General features: G+C 42.3%; 1 protein-coding gene across 1 annotated transcript in view; it reads left to right on the plus strand.

Annotated features, from left to right (window-relative positions):
- Window positions 1-16,991, plus strand: part of LOC147328092 (sphingosine kinase 1-like) — a 40,935-nt gene extending 23,944 nt beyond the window's left edge. The window contains exons 3-5 of the mRNA XM_086296248.1: window positions 4,924-5,018; window positions 6,673-6,788; window positions 12,927-16,991. Of these exons, the coding sequence (XP_086152374.1) occupies window positions 4,924-5,018; window positions 6,673-6,788; window positions 12,927-13,785 (1,070 nt within the window). The 3' untranslated portion in view covers window positions 13,786-16,991. The remainder of the gene's footprint in view (window positions 1-4,923; window positions 5,019-6,672; window positions 6,789-12,926) is intronic.
- The last annotated feature ends 1,360 nt before the right edge of the window (window positions 16,992-18,351 follow it).

Below are 18,351 nucleotides of genomic sequence, written 5' to 3' on the forward strand. Positions count from 1 at the left end.
AAGGAAACTGTTTAAAAATCTATCGCAGCCTCCTGTTAAGCAGGAATCCAGGAAATCACACTGGAGCTGTGCAATAAAGCTGCACAAAGCGAGTGACATTTTGACAGCTGCTGTAGACAAGTAAAAGGCTCAAAATAGTAAGGAGACATTGATCTCAAATGCCAGAAATCCTGGGAGATAACACAGCATACCCGGGTACAAAATTGGCTGGGCAGTGATGCTTAAAGGGGAGTGCTGCCAATTTTACACATGAAGATACATATTACAGTGTTTGACAGTCCATATTTTGTGGCGACTCTCAGGAGGGACCAGAAATGAACCCTTTAAAGCCTGAACGATGAAATAACTGACAGAAAAGTAGTTTGTCTTAAAAATGTCTTGTGCAATTTATTTAGGTTTTTACTGCTTTACTCATGTCTCCTAAACCACAACCAATCTAATATTATCAGACTGTTAATCTGGAATACTGAAATACTCTGAAAATCAGTTAAGAAAACTATACTTTGTCTATGTCGATACTTTATCCTCTATACTCTAGCGTTCATGGAGGCACTCATTTTTAGGCTTTGAGAGCTGCGTAGCCAGTGTAGATAACAATTGTGGGAATACTTGTTTGATATGGAGGTTTCCACTTAACCACCACATAGTTTGTGTTAAGCTGCAACTAACTTGTAAAGTTGGTCCACGGCTTTACTGTCACTGAGTCGAGGTACGTTTTCCTCGGACACACGGAGAAGAGGGCGGTGGTGTTTAAACTCCTGTTGGCTGATCTTGCTTGAGGCCGAACTGAGGGCGGGAAATGTCTGTCAGCCCATCTGTGTCTCCATGGATCTGCGATGAGATGTTTTTCTGTTACTGTTACTACAACCTCAGAAGTGCTGGGTCAGTGGAGTGAAAGCCAAGAATTAAACAGAGTGTGCGTGTGTGTGTGTGAGAGAGGGGGGGGGGAATATAATTTTTACAATTGTGTGTGTACAAACTTTGGGTGGCTTCACCGTCAGGCCGCTCCCGGCAGCTGAGAAAGCTGTCGCAGTGTTTAGTGTTTCCTGCTCTATACACACACACACACACACACACACACACACACACACACACACACACACACACACACACACACACACACACACACACACACACACACACACACACACACACACACACACACACTCGGTATGTTGTGCTGTTTAACTGTCATCACCTGCTGTCATGTTGCTGGAGGAGTGCAGCTGCTTAAAGATTGCTGCAGGCAGGAAACGTAAAAAGCAAGGTGGAGGTTTATTAAGCTGCCTTTAGCTGGAAGATTAAGGTCGACAGGAGGACGAGGCTTTCTGTTACCTTACATGCACTTAAACCATCACAACAGAGGAATTTGATATGTGGAGAACTGTAATGTCATTTGTGAGGCTGTCATCTCAAGAAGAATGGCATTTAAGGAAGTGCACCCAAACAGGATTTGTTTATTTTCAAGTGACACTGTGCTCTTGCAGCTGTTCAAGCCCTTGCAGGAGCTGATGCTTCAGTGCCACAGATGGGCCGGTCAGTCAGCTGGTGGCAGGATTTTACTGTAAGCCAGTAGGCTGAGATTGATGATAAAGTCTTTATAAAAGTAAGTCTTACCACTTCTCAGCCATTATAGTAATGCCTGCAGGCCCATTTGTAAATGAATGTGGAGTCTCTCAACTCTAATTTCAATATTCAAAGGGACCTAAAAACTGCATATATCATATCACTGACCATCGGGTTTTAACAAACAATTGAAAAGTTTGTGGTTTGGTGACAGCATGCAGTGCAGAAAAGAAAATCACACAGGATGTTGACTTTTACTACAATGTTTTCTGTGAAACAGCATGTATTTGATTATGGGCTGGAATCTGTCTTCATCGTGATCCTCTCACAGTGGCCTGTAATCTTCTGTTGTAGCCATCTGCTGCCCTCGTTTTCACAGCTCTGCCAATCTGTGCCAATCAGTTCCAGAGTCAGTCAAATGTTGCTCAACATGAAATTGCAGTCGGTACATTGCTGTTAAGTACCTGTTCAAAGCTAGAAACACAAAAGTTCAACAGCACTTGATTTTGTCTCCTCTCCACTGCAGCAACTACTATAAAAACCATAACAAGCAGTTCCACCATCCCCTAATGGTTTGACCGATGTGAGGAGCTATCCTTCAGCCACACCGCAGTGTTGCTGCTCTGCAGCTTTGTTGCTGATTGGAGGCCTTTTAAACCTTTTCAGTGTTCAGACTCTGCGCAAATAACTAAATGTGATGTGACTGGACTGATGAGGAGGAATTGATCCCTTCATTCTGTGGGTTTCAGGGAAGAGGAAGTAGAAAGAAAGGAAGAAAAAAATAGATCCGTCACTAGAGAGAAGTGCATGTGTGTCTGTGTGCTGGGTTAATTAATGCATGGAATCTGCATGTATCTTTGCATTAAAATCAGAACTTTAGGCATTTTTACAGAAGTAACCCAGTATTGAATTACTTCATATTTCTTCATATTTCACGTTCTGCTATTTATGGTATGTAATGATCGGTTCTCAGAGCTGTGAAAATGTGGTCTGGTCCGAAAAGACACCAGGACCAAACTGGCTCGCAACGGCACTGGAGGCGTATTAGTGTATTAGCATAACTAACAGGCTGCTGAATGAGAGCAGTGTCTGGTTTCTGTGTTCCTATTTAAAAAAAACAAACCCATCTTCAACAAAGCAGTGTGTGGTGGTATTAAAAAAAAAAGAGTTGTTCTTAATAGCTTCTTAATAGCTTTTGTAAGTATGAAATATAAGCACCATGTTGAATATGTAATACTAAATGTCTAAATACTTGATACTTTTAGTGGGGATACAGTGAGAAATCCAGTGATTCCATTATTTCAACAACCTAAAGTCCAACTTTACTGAAATGCTTCATCGTTACCTTAATTTTTTTTCTTATCTAATCAAATGAGAGAATGATTGCTGCTTTGTAAAGAAAAAATAAGAAATATGAAACACAGAAACACAAACCAGTGGTGCTGCTGTGTGTGTGAGTGTGTGTTTTACACCTCAGAGCACTTCTTCTGCCCTTTAACCTTGAAACTGTTGAGAAGGAGACTCTGACAGTGAAAGAGCGATACAGAGGATTCCTACAAGAGCAGACAAACACGAATGGAATATTCAAAAACCTGATTAAGAAAACTCACGAGGCTTGTGCAATAAAATGTTCAGATGTGACACGCGTGTGTAGGGCTGTTCGATATAACGATATATATCGGATGACGATATAAAAACGTCTATGTTTTATTTTACGTTATCGTTTGTTTCGTGGTGTCGCAAAATAAACTTTTTACGGCAATATTTTTCCATCGTTAATTTCTTAAAGTTCTCTCTTTCTCTTATATTTTATATAACCACACTAAGGACGGACAAGCGCCTGTTTTTATGTGTTGTGGTTAGCAACAACGACGGTAAAACCATCGCGTGTCCGCTTGTTTATGTTCCACATAAACCTTTCACAATAAAGCTCAAGATCCTGTTGAGACTTTTCAAAATAAACTGAATCACATGAAAGAGCAGATTATTTACGGATGAGAAGTAAAAAAAGAGCCACCAGGTGCTAAAAAATAGACCTTAGACTCAAACGTTAGGACAGGCTTTTCCCCGCAGCACGCCGTGTAATATGTAATGTGGGCAATCGTGGCTCAAGAGTTGGGAGTTCGCCTTGTAATCGGAAGGTTGCCGGTTTGAGCCCCGGCTTGGACAGTCTCGGTCGTTGTGTCCTTGGGCAAGACACTTCACCCGTTGCCTACTGGTGGTGGTCAGAGGGCCCGGTGGCGCCAGTGTCCGGCAGCCTCGCCTCTGTCAGTGCGCCCCAGGGTGGCTGTGGTTACAATGTAGCTTGCCATCACCAGTGTGTGAATGTGTGTGTGAATGGGTGGATGACTGGATATGTAAAGCGCTTTGGGGTCCTTAGGGACTAGTAAAGCGCTATATAAATACAGGCCATTTACCATTTAATAAATACTCACAAAGAAAACGGTGGCCGTTACAACTTATGTCTAAAAATGTAAAGTTTCATACATTGGTTAAAACACTGGACTCCAGCTACATGACGCGCAGCTGGAAACACTTCCCGCAAGTCGAGCTGCCCGAGATTCACAGAATTTACAGAAAATGTTACATTTTTGTGATTTATATCGTTATCGGGACGATAGAATTCTTATATCGGGATATGAGATTTTGGTCATGTCGCACAGCCCTACACGTGTGACAGCCTTACAAACACAAAACCTTCTAAATACTCGTGGTTTTGATGTTGTGGTTTGTTGGTATGTCCACAATAATTAGTTTTTGGGGGGATTTGTCACCCTTTTTCTGAACTTTTGTACACGTGTACCTGCTTTGTACCCATCTGGATTTTTTCTCCTCATTTTAAAGTCTAAGCTTTAATCATGAACACCAAAAAGTAGAAAAGTTTACTCCTGTACCTTCCAAGCAGCTGGCCCATTAGCGACAGACGCGCATCAGATTATTCATTCTCGGAGTAATTTGACAGAGTGGTCCTGAGTAATTTAGCTCTCTCAATCTAATTGGCGGTGTGACAGGCGCTTCATTTAAGAGCATATATCAACTTTCCCTCCCACGGTGATACTTTAATTTGGAAACTGAAGGGAAGGAAGACTAAAACTACAGGAGGAGCAGGGATCTACTCAGACTGCCTCAGATGTTCGTGTTTGTGTCATGTTGCTGTCTTTTGGCCGTCCTCGCACAGCTATGCTATTCAGCTGTAACACAAGTAGCTACACCTCTGAGGGCCAACCATGACCTTCCTCTGAGGAGGAATGAAGCTGACATTTTGAGAAGGTGTCCCCCTTTTCAGATTTCTCTTCCAGGAAAGACAAACCTGCATGAGTCAACATACTTTACATATTTTCTCTGTTTGTCTTGCAGAGCGGCAGAATCACGCTCGGGAGATGGTGAAAGAGGCCGACCTGTCGCAGTGGGACGCTTTAGTCATCATGTCAGGAGACGGACTTCTGTATGAGGTAAAGACACACACGTGCACTATGTTCATAACCAAAAACACCACCGTAATCTCAAAACCAATCCAGCTGGAATATATGAACTCAGCTGTTTATTTATTCAAATATACTTTTTATAAACTGTATGTATGACAGTCAAGTATGTTTCATTTGGCCAGATTCTATTAAAAATAATGTTTTACATCGTTTTATATTTACATAAAAGCAAATTATGTGAAATCAGCATTTTTGGGCATAAATGTTTTGATTGTATGGTCATTTTTTAAAGACATGGGCAATTTCTGACATTTATTAGACAAATAACTAAAAATGTAGCCTGCCAATCAAAAAAGAGCAGGCCAGTAGAAACAGCAGTCAGCTACTCAACCCACCAAATTCACCTCACAGTCATCCATCACACAGACAGTGTTAGGTTAAATGTACATAGGCTCTGCCTGGGTTATTTCGGTCTAAAATGGTTAAAATTGCATTCCTAAAAGGTAAAATGAGTGAGTACAATGGCGTAAACACACTAGTTTTCTATTCTCTCTGTGAGCACATGAATATTAGCACTCCACAGTACTACAAAAGATTGTGCTACCAGGCTGGATGCTGACTGTTGGAGCCTGACCAATACCGGACTTTTGGAGCTGATGACAATGACGTGTTAGAGTTGAAATGGGAAAAATCATGGGTTATTGTTTCTCCCCACCACAGTATTTCATACAATACTTGCTACATAGAATATATACAATGCTAGAAATTTCAGCAACACAGTGTAGCATTGGTTAGCATTGTCAGCCCACACAGAGGTTTCCTAGTTTGAACATTTCAGCCAGCAGGAGCTTTTCTGTGTTTTCTCCCCTGCCTGCATGGATTTTGTTCAGGTCTTTGGTTTCTTCACACGGTCCAAAGACGTGCGTATTCGGTTGATTGGTGATTAATTTATGTTAACCCTGTGATAAACTGGCATCATGTCTCAGGTGTACCCTTCCTTTTCTCCTATGACAACTGGGATAGGCTCTAGGCCCCCACGACCCTGAATTGGACAAGCAGTTAAAAAAGTGTATGGATGGATTGGTGGTTGGAAACTTGCTGTGCAGATGCCATTCGACTCTGCTGCACTGCTGCATGCACTGCAGGTGTTTCTAAGAGTATCATAAACTGTTGATATGATATCAATATTTACAACCTGCATTACTGTACTTTCAGCAAAAAATACATTGTAAATGCAAGTAAACTATGGACAAAATTGGGCCACACTTTCTCTTGATATCTGAATGTAGCTGCTTTCATCAAACACCTTGTGAAAAGAATCATTCTAAAGAGCTCACTGAAGTCAAGCGTGTGACTGTAACAGGATACCGCTGCTGCAGCAAGTCAGTTTATGAAATTTCTTCCCTCCTAAATATTCTATGATCAGCTCTAAGTGCTATTATTGCAAAGTGGAAGTGTGTGGGGACCACAGAACCTCAGCCTTACAGTTCCAAACCTCCTCTTGCATTAACATCAGCGCAAAATCTTAATTGCATGGCTTTCCACGGTCACCAGCTCCTGCTGGTTTGATGTGCAGGTGGCCCCGTACTTTGGTCCATACAGTGTATATCTGTCACTGGCTAGCTGACACAGTAAATTTTTCAGGCCACCTTACTGAGGCTGTATTTTCTGTGTGCGTCAGGTGATAAATGGTCTGCTAGAGAGGCCAGATTGGGAGGAGGCCATCCAGACACCGCTGGGTATCCTTCCTGGTGGATCAGGCAACGCCTTGGCTGCATCCATACATCATTACTCTGGGTGAGGCACGCACACACATGCACAAATCAGTCATCAGCACTCTGTAGAAACCTCAAAACCTTGAACCTTTTTTTTTCCAGTTTTGGACTGTTGGATAGATAAAGTAAAACATCATCTTAAAAATAAAGATCTTTTGGTTTTGCAATTTTAAAATTACACTAATAATTAATGAGCAGATTAATCGGTAGTAAAAAATGATTCGTTTCTCATGATGAACCCCTGGTGTAGAGCTCCACCGAAACCAGTCCAGCCAGTCTGTGAACATACCAGCCTGAGCCACACCATTACACGAGCAGCATGCACATACCTGTGGTTAAGTGATTTAAATCACATGCAGTGTGTAGTTTCAACCAAACAGTAGCTGTCATTAGTAATTACTTTCTTAGCAAGTGATTGTAGCAGGAGGAGGTCTGTCTATTTTTATTCTCACGTAAGAACAAAGATCTGCAGACAAGGACTCTGAATCGTGGCTCTGATCCCTTTAAGTGTGGTTCAGTGGGGCCTGTTGAACCTTCTGTTTCTCATCAGTCATATAACAACAGCTTTTTCTGTAAAATGTTGTGGACATGTTACAGAAATCAATAGGACGTATTTATGTGCAGCGTTGCTGTAGATACAGCATCTTTTGCACAGCTGAACCTCAGACACACATGGTCCTGACTCCTTTTGGTGCTTTTCGTTGTAAAATGCACTCCTCTCATCTGAATTAATTATTCATGACTCATTCAAATGGGTTATTGTTTGGAGATCATTCAGCCTGAACACAGGACAGAAAGAAGAAGTCAGAGGGACAGAAGATAAAGGAACTCGTTTACTCTATACATGCAGTGACATTTATTATAACACAAATACATACAAGCAGCTTACTCGCGTATCACACACTATCCCTGCAGTGACACAGTTTGGTCTGTAGTTAGTGGGAAACTCAAACACTCAGAACACAGTTGATGGGAGGAGTTTAAAAATCAGTTAACCACATATCACCTAATAATAAAGCTGTCCTCAGCTGATATCAGCATATGTATCAGACCACGTTTATCTGTAAATGTTCATGTAGCATAAACTGTTACTAACTACTGTCTAAAAAGAAAAAGACCAGTGGCGTTGTTTATGAAGTACAGTGTCATCGGTTTGAGTCTGAAACCTGGGGTCAAGGACATCGTAATGATCCCTGAGGGCTACAATCAGCAGAAGTCACTCAACCATCAACCAAACAGTTAAATGCAATAAATATAACATCATAACACGGAAACATCTGGAATAAAATATTAACATTAAAAGCTGTTATTTAAAAGGTCAGTGGCAGCAGATGTTATGTTTTCCTTTTTTTAATTATCTGTGCAATAATAATGATGATGATGATGATGATGAGAAGAAGAAGCATACCTTGTTTTTTGTTGTATTTTTTTCCAGTTTGCAGTAAATACTGAACCATTTATTGGTTACATGACATAATTTACTCATTGCCTTCATATGCTGGGCCAGTGACTCCTAAATCATCTTCTTGATGTGTCAGGACTCTTTATGCACTCATACTTCCTTGTAATTACCAGAAGCATAAAACAGGACTGTCACTCTTAGCAGGGCACGATGCCAAATCATCACTTTGTGCGGCCGTTTCTGTTGCATCTTAACATGATGCTGCAGTCACATTAGAGAAAACAGTGGATGGACACTGGGGCACGTCCAAATTATTGCATTTGTGTGCAGTGAACGAAACAGTCTTGACAACAATCTTTTAAATGGTCAAGTCAAAGAAAGAACCAGGTATGGGCGACTCGCAGTCAGTTGCCATCTTCAAAGCAACTGGATTTGAAGATTTGAAACATGATTAACAAACACAGCCTTGATTTTATGTAGGAATATAACAAGAGTGCAACCAGTTGCAAACCAGTCGAGGCCCCAATTGCAAAGAGATGTTTTACAGACAAGTTGCACAAATCAACACAGACTGATTGATTGATTGCAACATGTTGCCCTCAGGGTGTTGCTGGTTAAGTTGACCAGTTGGTCACTGTAGCTACTTGCAGTTGGTCTCCAACAGCCATTGCCTACAATTGTTTCTTGGTTAAGGACTTGCATCTCTGTTTAAGTGGCTCGTGTCAGGTGTTCTCAGTTCTTCTTACTGGTATTTATTTCCACTAATAGGCAGCTCACACCACTGGAGAGTGTACGTGCCTAAATCATCCCTTCGTTTGGTACCAAAACATGTGACACGCAGTTAATTTTCTTACAGGTGGTTGGTTTGTTTCATAAAGATGTGGCTTCTTGGTCCATTTCTATACAAATTTGCGTCCCTCTATGTAAACAGCTTTTGAACTGTGGCTTCTATTTGTGTGTTTAGATATTCTGCTCTTTATACTCTAAAGTCACCATGTGGGAAATGGGGAAAAAAGCTTGTTTAAGTGCTTTGAGGCGCTTCCTTTTCAAGCTGCTTCTTTTTTTGTAGGTCACATGAGCTTTATCTGAGCGCCTCGCTGTTTTATTTAATTAAATAATTTTTCACTCAAGTGTTGTTTTTTTCGGCGGGTGTTTTTTGTAGTCAAGCAGTTTTTTGTCCTGCTGTCTTGGATTTAAAAAAATAATAATGGGGGGGGGGATTCCAGACTGAATAAAAGTTAAAGTGAATATAGTCAAACTGAAGAAAACACCTCTCACTGGTGGTTTATTCTTTCATCTGCCAATCAGCTTCTCATCTCAAACAATAGTCTTCCAGTGAGAGCGGCAGCAACAATGGGAGGAAGGGACCAGATTCTGCATTGTTTACTCTCCTCTCACAGTCCCGGGGCATCCAGAAAATCTCTCCCTCTCTGTCCTGCAGTAGCCCTGGCCAGATTGTATTTGGTATTATTCCCAGCTGAATGTCGGGTTCACCGAGGCTACGTGGATCAAACGAGCGACAGCTAGAATGTATTTGGTGTTATGCAAAACACTGGCAGTGTGCAGGTTTGCTGGCTGAGGGTCTAATTTGCTTCTGAGCAGGAGCTACAACGTCATCCAACCATCAATGGCAAGCCATACAGTTCTATATCGCTTGTCACAACGGTACCACCCCCACCACATCCGTCATCCCATCAGGAGAGCAACAGATTTATTGCCCACTCAGACAGGAATAACAAGGAAATGACAGAGAGCAAAGCCCACAGCGCCAGGCGCACCACTGATGCTGTGGACACATGACAGAAGACTCCGCGGAAGCGGCAGGCCCTGACAGGAGTCCTGGATGGGTGCAGCAAGGCTTCGCCGCTTAACTAACACCAGCAGCTTCAATATGTGTCTGTCACAGGCTGTAGTCTCCCAATGCTTCAAAGCTACCACCATTATTCCAGTTTGAAAGAGACCAACCACTTCAGTGAGCTACACTAACATTCAGACCTACTGACTGTAAATAAAAGATGGATAGATATGGAAAACGGCTCATTGGCTCCCTCTATCCATGACTTAATTTCACACTTTCCTGATGAGTTAGTTGTTGAATACAGTGGGATGTTTGTGTTGTAAAATGTGAATAAATATGTAAGTCAAAGTCTAAGAGGATAAAGCACATTTTTAGTGCAGTTGTACTTTTATCCTTCTTTTGGACTCTAATCTAATCTATTAGTTGTAATCAATGAGATTTTAAACTAGTGATTGAGAACCTAAAGCAATTAGAAAATGTTTACACAGGTCAAGTGATCCAGGAGGTCATTTTTATATGTTCTTATCCATGAGTGAGACCCACAAATAGACCTTGATGCATCATCAGTGAGCAGAAGAGTGTGTGTTATAGTTAATGTCACTGCATGTTTAATATAGGAGAGAGATTAGTGCATTGAAATGTGGACAATAAATGCAGTTTAACCTCGGTGTTCCTCAAGGCTGCATACTGGGACCCCCTCTGTTCTCATTCATGTTCCTGTCCACTTCACACACAGTGAATACGGCTGCGCACGACACCACAGAAACAGTAGTTCTCAGATTAAACTCAAGCGATGACTTATGTGCTAAACACCTTTAAGACACTTTGCTTTTCATCGGTGGACATCAGTCAAAGGAAGATGGCTGCCGTTCTTGAGCCTCCATCTGAAGCTTTTTTCTGTTAACACCGAGCTTCTCCTCCACATTGTTGCTGTGCACTTACTCTATACTTTAAGGTATTGTACAATGAAGAGCTACTTTTGGCTGGTTCCCTATTCACAAGGTAGGCAGGTAGCTCCACATGTTCTGTTTTTGTTTTTTGACATCAGATGGCCTTTCTGGCGCAACCCCAAAGGGATTTGTGTCTCCTCCTGGGATCAAACCGGTGAGCTTTCTTTTGTTAGGTAAATCACTAAACTTAAGATCGTGTACCATGATTGGCCAAATATTTGACTATTCAATATTTGTTCGTTGGGTAGGCATTCAGTTTTTCATTTTGGGTATTTGAATCTCTCTTGTTAACCTGCTTTATTTCACCTCATTGTTGCTAACATGTTGCTAAATGTTTGACATTTTTATGCCACAAACAGCATCCTGCTGCTCTCTGATCGCGTCTTGCTCTTTCTTCTGACATTGACAGAACTATCTCTCTGAAAGTAAATGTTGCTGAAATCTGCACACAGTTGCACGCTGCTCACAAAGGTTTATTTCTTTGCTCTTTATTACCCCAAACAATCCAAGAGCACGTCTATAAATCATGTTGTGGTTCGGTGCTCTATAAATTGAATTAATACCTTTAACACATAAAACTGAGAGGCAAAGCAGGATGAGCTGGAAATCGCCTTATAATCAGATTATTTCTTGACCTTTTTACCAGAGCGTGATTATACAGTAACAGAGCTGTGAAAATGTAGATGAGTTTGTTTGGAAAGCTAGACTGATGAATAAATTCAGGATGTTGAATATGGAGATATCTGAGCTCCGCTGAGACGTCCATTCCTCGCTGTAATTGGCCGTTGGCTGTAACAGCCTGCAAATCTGTGGGTGCGTGTTAACGTGACCTTCCACCTCTGTAGCCGTTCTCCCAGATGGGGTCGTCTTTGTTATCTGAAGGCCCACACTGTCCTTCGCCTACACCCCCACCCTCTGAGCTTTGTAGGGGCTCCACCTCTTCTCTCCCCCACCTCAGTGATTTCAGATAGCACAACAAGGTCACTGTTAGCCCTGTATTGTATAACGCCACTTTTTAAAGTTCACTTACAAAAACACAAGGATGCCTTGACCCACTTCCTAAAAATACAGAAGGAGCCTTTCTGTTATATTTTGGTGTCTTTATCTTGTGTTTGAAACCAGATTTTTTAACTGCCTCCTCCTGCCAGACTGATGAGGGGAAACTCTGTCTGCAGAGTCTCAAATGATTTGTTGTTGATATTTTATGAACTGAAACATAAATCAACACTGAAAATCAGCTTTAGTTTAGTTGAGGGTCTAGATATGTTTCCAGTTTGGATCAGACGCCTCTGCTTTACATTACAAAAGCCCGTCGCTCACATTTAAATAGATTTCATTGCAAATAATGATTAAATGGAACCAGAATGGAAGCTGTTCTGAGGTGGATGTTTCTCTTTTTATAAATAAAGCTTGGATTGTGGATCAGGAGGTAGAGCAGGTCATTTCGCAGTAAGTCTGTGGAGGAGATCTCCACCTCCACAGTTTGCATGTTGACGTGTCCTTGGGCAAAATGCTGAACCCTTAAACCTGCTCCCCTCCCATGTGACTGAGTGTGCAGCAGGAAATGCATAAATGTGCTTGTACAGAACAAAAAACACAAGGAGAATGTGGCCTGTAGAGGTGATTTCTAAATTAAGCTGTAGCAATAAAATAAATATAAGTGGTCTTTGGGTTTTTAAATGTCTAACTTGCATATTTACATGTCAACGTTTCAAAATCTTGTCGTATATTTACTTTAAGGCTGAATATTCTGATTATTTAATAATATGCACACTGCTTTCTTGATTAACTGATATATTGTTGTGAGTTGTTATTTTTAAAAATCACATTTATCCAACAGCTGAAGATGTACAGTTAACAACGACATTAATTAATCACCACAATACATCCTAAATAATTTACTTGCAAATCACTTATAATTTATTCATGTGGTTGTTTCAGCCTAACTGTGGTCGTGTCTGAAAGCAGGAGCTGCCATGAAGTGTTTAAATGTCCCCTCTCCTCCTGCAGAGCCTCTCCTGTGACCAGCGAGGAGCTCCTGGTCAGCTGTGGCTTCCTGCTCTGCAAAGGTCTGGTGTCCCACATGGATATGGTCTCCGTCCATCTCTGCTCCAGCCCCCGTCTCTTCTCCTTCCTGTCTCTGGCCTGGGGCTTTGTAGCGGACGTCGATATAGAGAGCGAGAAGTACCGTCACTTTGGCGCCGTCCGCTTCACCATTGGCACGCTGGTGCGGCTGGCCTCTCTCCGTGTCTATAAGGGCAGGCTGGCTTACCTGCCCGCCACCAAGGACCACAACAGCGAGGAGGCTTTGAGGAGTAACACAATGCTCTGCAAGGATCGGGTCCCCCCCGTGACACTACCTGCTGTAAGAGACTCCTCCTTCCACAACTCCTGCCACTCCAACAACTCCCTCAAAGTGAGGCGGGTGGAGAGCACGCCTTCCCGAAGCGTCACCAAAGCCCTCCCCGGCCCACACGATTCCCTGCTGCCACCTCTGGATCAGCCGCTGCCCGACGACTGGGTGGTGGTGCCGGAGGAAGACTTTGTCCTCATGCTGGCCATGTACCAATCCCACCTGGCGGAGGATCTCCTGGCGGCACCAGAGGCCACCCCGGACGACGGCGTCATTCATCTTTTTTACGTTAGAGCGGGGATATCGCCCACCGCGCTGCTGAGGCTGTTCCTAGCTATGGAGAAGGGTGCACATCTGACTACTAACTGCCAACATCTGGTGTACACTAAGGTGCGGGCGCTCAGGCTGGAGCCGTACTCGCCCAAAGGAATAATTACAGTAGACGGAGAGGTGGTGGAGTACGGCCCAGTACAGGCCGAGGTGCACAGAGGCCTGTCGAGGTTAATCACTGGATGAGACTGAACAATCTCGACTGCCCGCTTTCATCTCTGCTCTGTGACGGCGTTTAACAATAAATGTGTTTCACCTGTCGCATCAGGAGCTGTGCAGCTGCAGGAGCAAAGCAGCGGATTCAAGCCTCCTTCAGTATTAGACAAATAATGAAACAAACTCCAAATAATGCCATCAATTACACTAAAAATGACTTTTTTTCAAGCTTAGGTTGATATTTTATTATTAAACATTCTTTTCACAATAAGAGATTTTAGTACAGATATTTTGACCTGTAAATCAACACAAACTGAGTCCGTTCAAAGTTGATGCAATTGGCTCATTTCAAGCTCCATACTAGAGTAACATCAGTGGCTCCACAGTGTAGTGGTTTACACGCCCCAGTTCTAATTCCAGGAAGAGACACAAATCTCTAAACATGCGTAAAGCCCTGTGTGAAATTTGGGAACAGCCAAAACTGACCTTTTTATTATTCACAGTTAGCTTCCCTTCCCTTAAAACTGCTCGACGACATCAGAAAGATTCAAGAGTAGAGAAACAAATGTCTCAAACTGAGTGTTCAGCTCAGTTTTTCCTCATTTCCTGAAGTCTGTGAATATGTTTCTTTAATGGTTTTTGTTTTGTTTTACAACATTTGAAAAAAGAGGAAATAAACATTAATTTAGCAGCACAAACAATTCAAAAAGATCTGATGTAACAGGCTGTTATTGTGAAAAGATTTCATTTAAAAGTATTAAGCATCATTAGGTTTTTAATTCTGATTATTTAATGTGACTGTTAATTTAATACTGAACACTCCGAAGCCATGACTGTGTGAACTGACGGCAGTCCTGCCTCATTTGAGCTAAAACACAAACACATAAAGACCCACACGTTTCATCATCCATTCATCAAACGTTCAGCCTCCGGAGAACGAAAATCCATCACCATCTTTTTCCCGGCGTCTCGTTTCATCGCGGCTGCACGGACAGCGACGTTTGTCTGCGTCGCAGCAAACACATCAGCCAGAATTACAGCATCTTATGCAACGACGGGGGATTAGTTTTCTCTGGCCTTTACACTCCTCTGCAGTGCAGCGTGTTTGTGTCTGTTTGTGTGAGAGAGGCTGAAACTCGTAAATGAAAGCCTTTATGGACCTGACCTTCAGGAGGGAAGGTGCTCGTCTGTGTCACGGGCGACGCCAAGGCAGGAAAACGTCTGTTTCTTCATGGTATCTTAAAGTGAACCGCAGCTAAGCACATTGTATAAATAATCATTAGATATAAGTATTTATATTTAATTTATTTATATTTATTTTATCATGTATCAGAGCTTCGTGGGGCGCTCCTGCACCAGCGTTCCTGGTTTCTGATCAGAGGCCGTCACGTTGTTTCGCTCTCTGAAGAGTTTCTCATTGTTGCCTTAAACTCGTTAACTTGATCCTGTTTCTTAAAAGCACTAAAGGGTATTTCACACATTCAGTAGCGCCTCCCCAGTTCCCGATTTTTAAACCAGCCACGTTAACTTGTCCAAGCAGAATTGCGTTCAACATATCTTCATCCAGCCTAGAGGCTGTGTGGGCCTCAGCAAGTGAATCACACCAAAATTTAAGTAGAAGTCCTACTGGAACGTTGGGAAATTGAGTTTCAGCTGTGGAAGCTGCTGCCTGGCATCAGTGGATCCAGACTTGTCTGGGCGAGAGAGGTTCCCTGATTGCCAAATTTAATAGATTACAAATACGAATATGTATTCCATCGTTTAAGTGAATCACGGGTTAGAGTTGGGGTCACTGATGGCGACGGGTGAGAGTGAATGTAAAGAAGCAATCCACCTTAAAACACAGTAAACAAGCGGTCACACCCACAGAAATCTCACACAGCTTTGGCACCGTTTTCACGTTCATATTTCCCTCGTGACTCAGACTTTCTTTTGGCACGAGATTTTCATAAAGCGGCAGGAAAACATCAGAGGAGGAAAATTCGTTAGAGGTTTTGTTGACATAAACAGGGTGTGAAATCTGCGAGGCGATTGCTGCGCTTCCATCTTCACTTGCGACAGTTTTCAGTTTTTGTGTCTGTTTTTTTTTGGTTTCGCAGGATGAAACCGCTCCAGTGAAAAATGTTCACAGGCACATTTTGTGTGGATGTGAATTCTGATTAAGCCCGATTTGTTTTTACACTCGCAACAAACAAAACTCCCTCAGCCGTGTCGTCGTGCTGCATGCCGGACCTTAAAAGCTGCAGAGCTCTTTGCCCGTTTAGAAAAACCACTACACCTCCAGCAAGTGTTTAAGTGCTCGCGGGTGGAGTTTCTCCCTCAAACAGCTGTGGCTCTGCTCCTCCTCACTTACGTGATGCTTCAGTTTGTATTTTTTTTTCCTTGCCTCGCTCTCTGCCATCCCGTCATTCTCACCATAGCACCCATCATCTTCTTCTGCTTTCAGCCATCTATTTGTTGCTTTTGGTGCCACTGCAGAGCAGTCACAGCGCGCACACACAGTGGCAGATTTATCATCACCGAGGTGTCCTTAGCATTGAGCTTTAAATCACAGAAAAATGGCTGCAGATTTCAAAATGTTTGTGAACACTGAGGAGCCTTAAACAGGGGTTTTGGGTGGAGCTGGTTACACAGAGTGTGAGGGAGTGGACATGGAGGAGGAGAAGGGGGAGATATTGACTTGTTAAATGCTGCATGAGGTGGGCGGTGTTGTGTTCCTTCCCCCTCACCCCGGGAAATCATTGGGGAACATTAGTAGACTGTCCAGATGCAGTGAGTTAGAGGAGGACGTGTTTCACTTCAAGCTGAGCAGTAAAATGAGGGAGGGGAGAGGCGACGGTGATCTTTAAGTCCACATACGAAGGAAAGTTGTGGAGCTTCGATGTGCCTACAGAGTCGCAGTAAACATGCTGATGTTTCCATGTTTTATTCAACACGCCAACGACTGTTTGAATCTGCAAAGGCTCAATCGTTAGAGACCAAAATTTGTTCCCTCTTCCGTGTTTTTTGCACAATGTACGCTTGTTGCCAACGCCACGTTAAAGCCTTCGTGGGACGTCGAGGTTGTGCTTCCATAGTATAAGTGAATCACGGGCCCTAATTTAAGTTTGTGCAATCGTGCTGGAAACCTGCTCGGTCCAGCTGGGGGATGAAGCAGGATCAACCTGCTATGATGATGTTCAATTATCTGGAAATTTGACTAAATTTAGAAGAAAAATAAACCTGCTCTTAAGCAGCAGCAGGTTTTCTGCTCTGTCTGAAAAAGCAAACATTATGTAACATTTAATTTTTTTTTCTAATGCAGAGTCCATTAGAGCACTTACATCTTTTATTTTTAATTTTTTTTTCAGTGCAGTCAAATGTTTTATGTCCTGTGGTAGTGTGCCTTGATTGTGCTGCCCCCCGGTGGTTTAAGTGTGGCAGTGCAGTTAACTTGCTGCTTTTGGGTCAACTGAAGAAATGCTCATTTGTTTTTTTGGACACATTTAGAGACACCGATGAAAATATTTTATTATGAAAATTAAAAATATGCGAGAAATGGATTAGCTCTGACACGTGCTGACCCCATTTTTCTTCCTTTCATCTGATTGGCCAATGTCACGTCAATCACAAATTTAACAATCCAATCAGAGAACAGATGGGTTTGGCTGTCATACAAAGTATGTACAAAATATTTATGATCACAATTTGAGCCCATACATGGAGAGTCAGACCAGTTTTCCTCTGTAGGTCGATGTGACTGAAAATCCGAGTGATAGGGCGATGAAGGACCTGACAATTTGCTGTTTGTCTTTATCTGCTGCTTCTGAACCGCTGTCATCTTCTGTGTTTCAAAGTTTACGGTGAAGGGAAGACGAGTTGTTTTTATTTTATTTTATTTTTCAGTCATGCTGATTATTGAATGATTGATTCTTTATTCTAAGAGAGATCTATTTTTCCATTTAGATGAATGTAAGTTTTCTAAACTAATCAAATCACTCTACTGACGTGCTTTTGACTGAAACAAATAAATTGAATTATGACAAAAAAGACAAACTAGTGTTTGGTTTGTGAAACGCTGGCTGTGTCCTCCTCCTTCCTGCTGTCAGGATGAACTTCTCCAAAAATCAGATGTTCACTGAAAGGTTTGCCTGCACAGCTTATCTTATATGTAGGTCAGGGACACAGTAATTGCGTCCACGTGGCCTGAATACAAAGGAGGAAGATATCATCATCATCATCACCTGCACAAGGACAGAAAACTCAAAGGAGAAAAGTTTAAGTCATGACTGGGTCATGCATCCTGCATCTAGCTGCATCACAGGGTGATTTTGCAGGTTTACTCTCAGGTGTGTTACTGCTTCAAAACTACACCTGAAGACATAATCTATCACTGACAGGAAACCTGCAACGCAGTTCTTTAAGATTAAATGTTCAAGTTGCTTTACAATTTCTGACATTGGACCAAAATGAGTGGGTAGGTATGCAGCGCTGCAAACCTCTGATCTGGTGTGTTAATGAGGGATGTGTCCAACTCAAATCCACCCTAGGGAGGATTATTGAGGACAAATGTTCCACATTCAGGGCTTTTGATAAAAAGTTATATTAATCTTGAGT

This window comes from Aulonocara sp. 'chitande type north' Nkhata Bay, linkage group LG6, assembly GCF_057382095.1.
Source record: "Aulonocara sp. 'chitande type north' Nkhata Bay isolate Kocher_YH1m ecotype deep benthic linkage group LG6, A_spYH_male_GT1.1, whole genome shotgun sequence".
NCBI classification, from domain to species: Eukaryota; Metazoa; Chordata; class Actinopteri; order Cichliformes; family Cichlidae; genus Aulonocara; species Aulonocara sp. 'chitande type north' Nkhata Bay.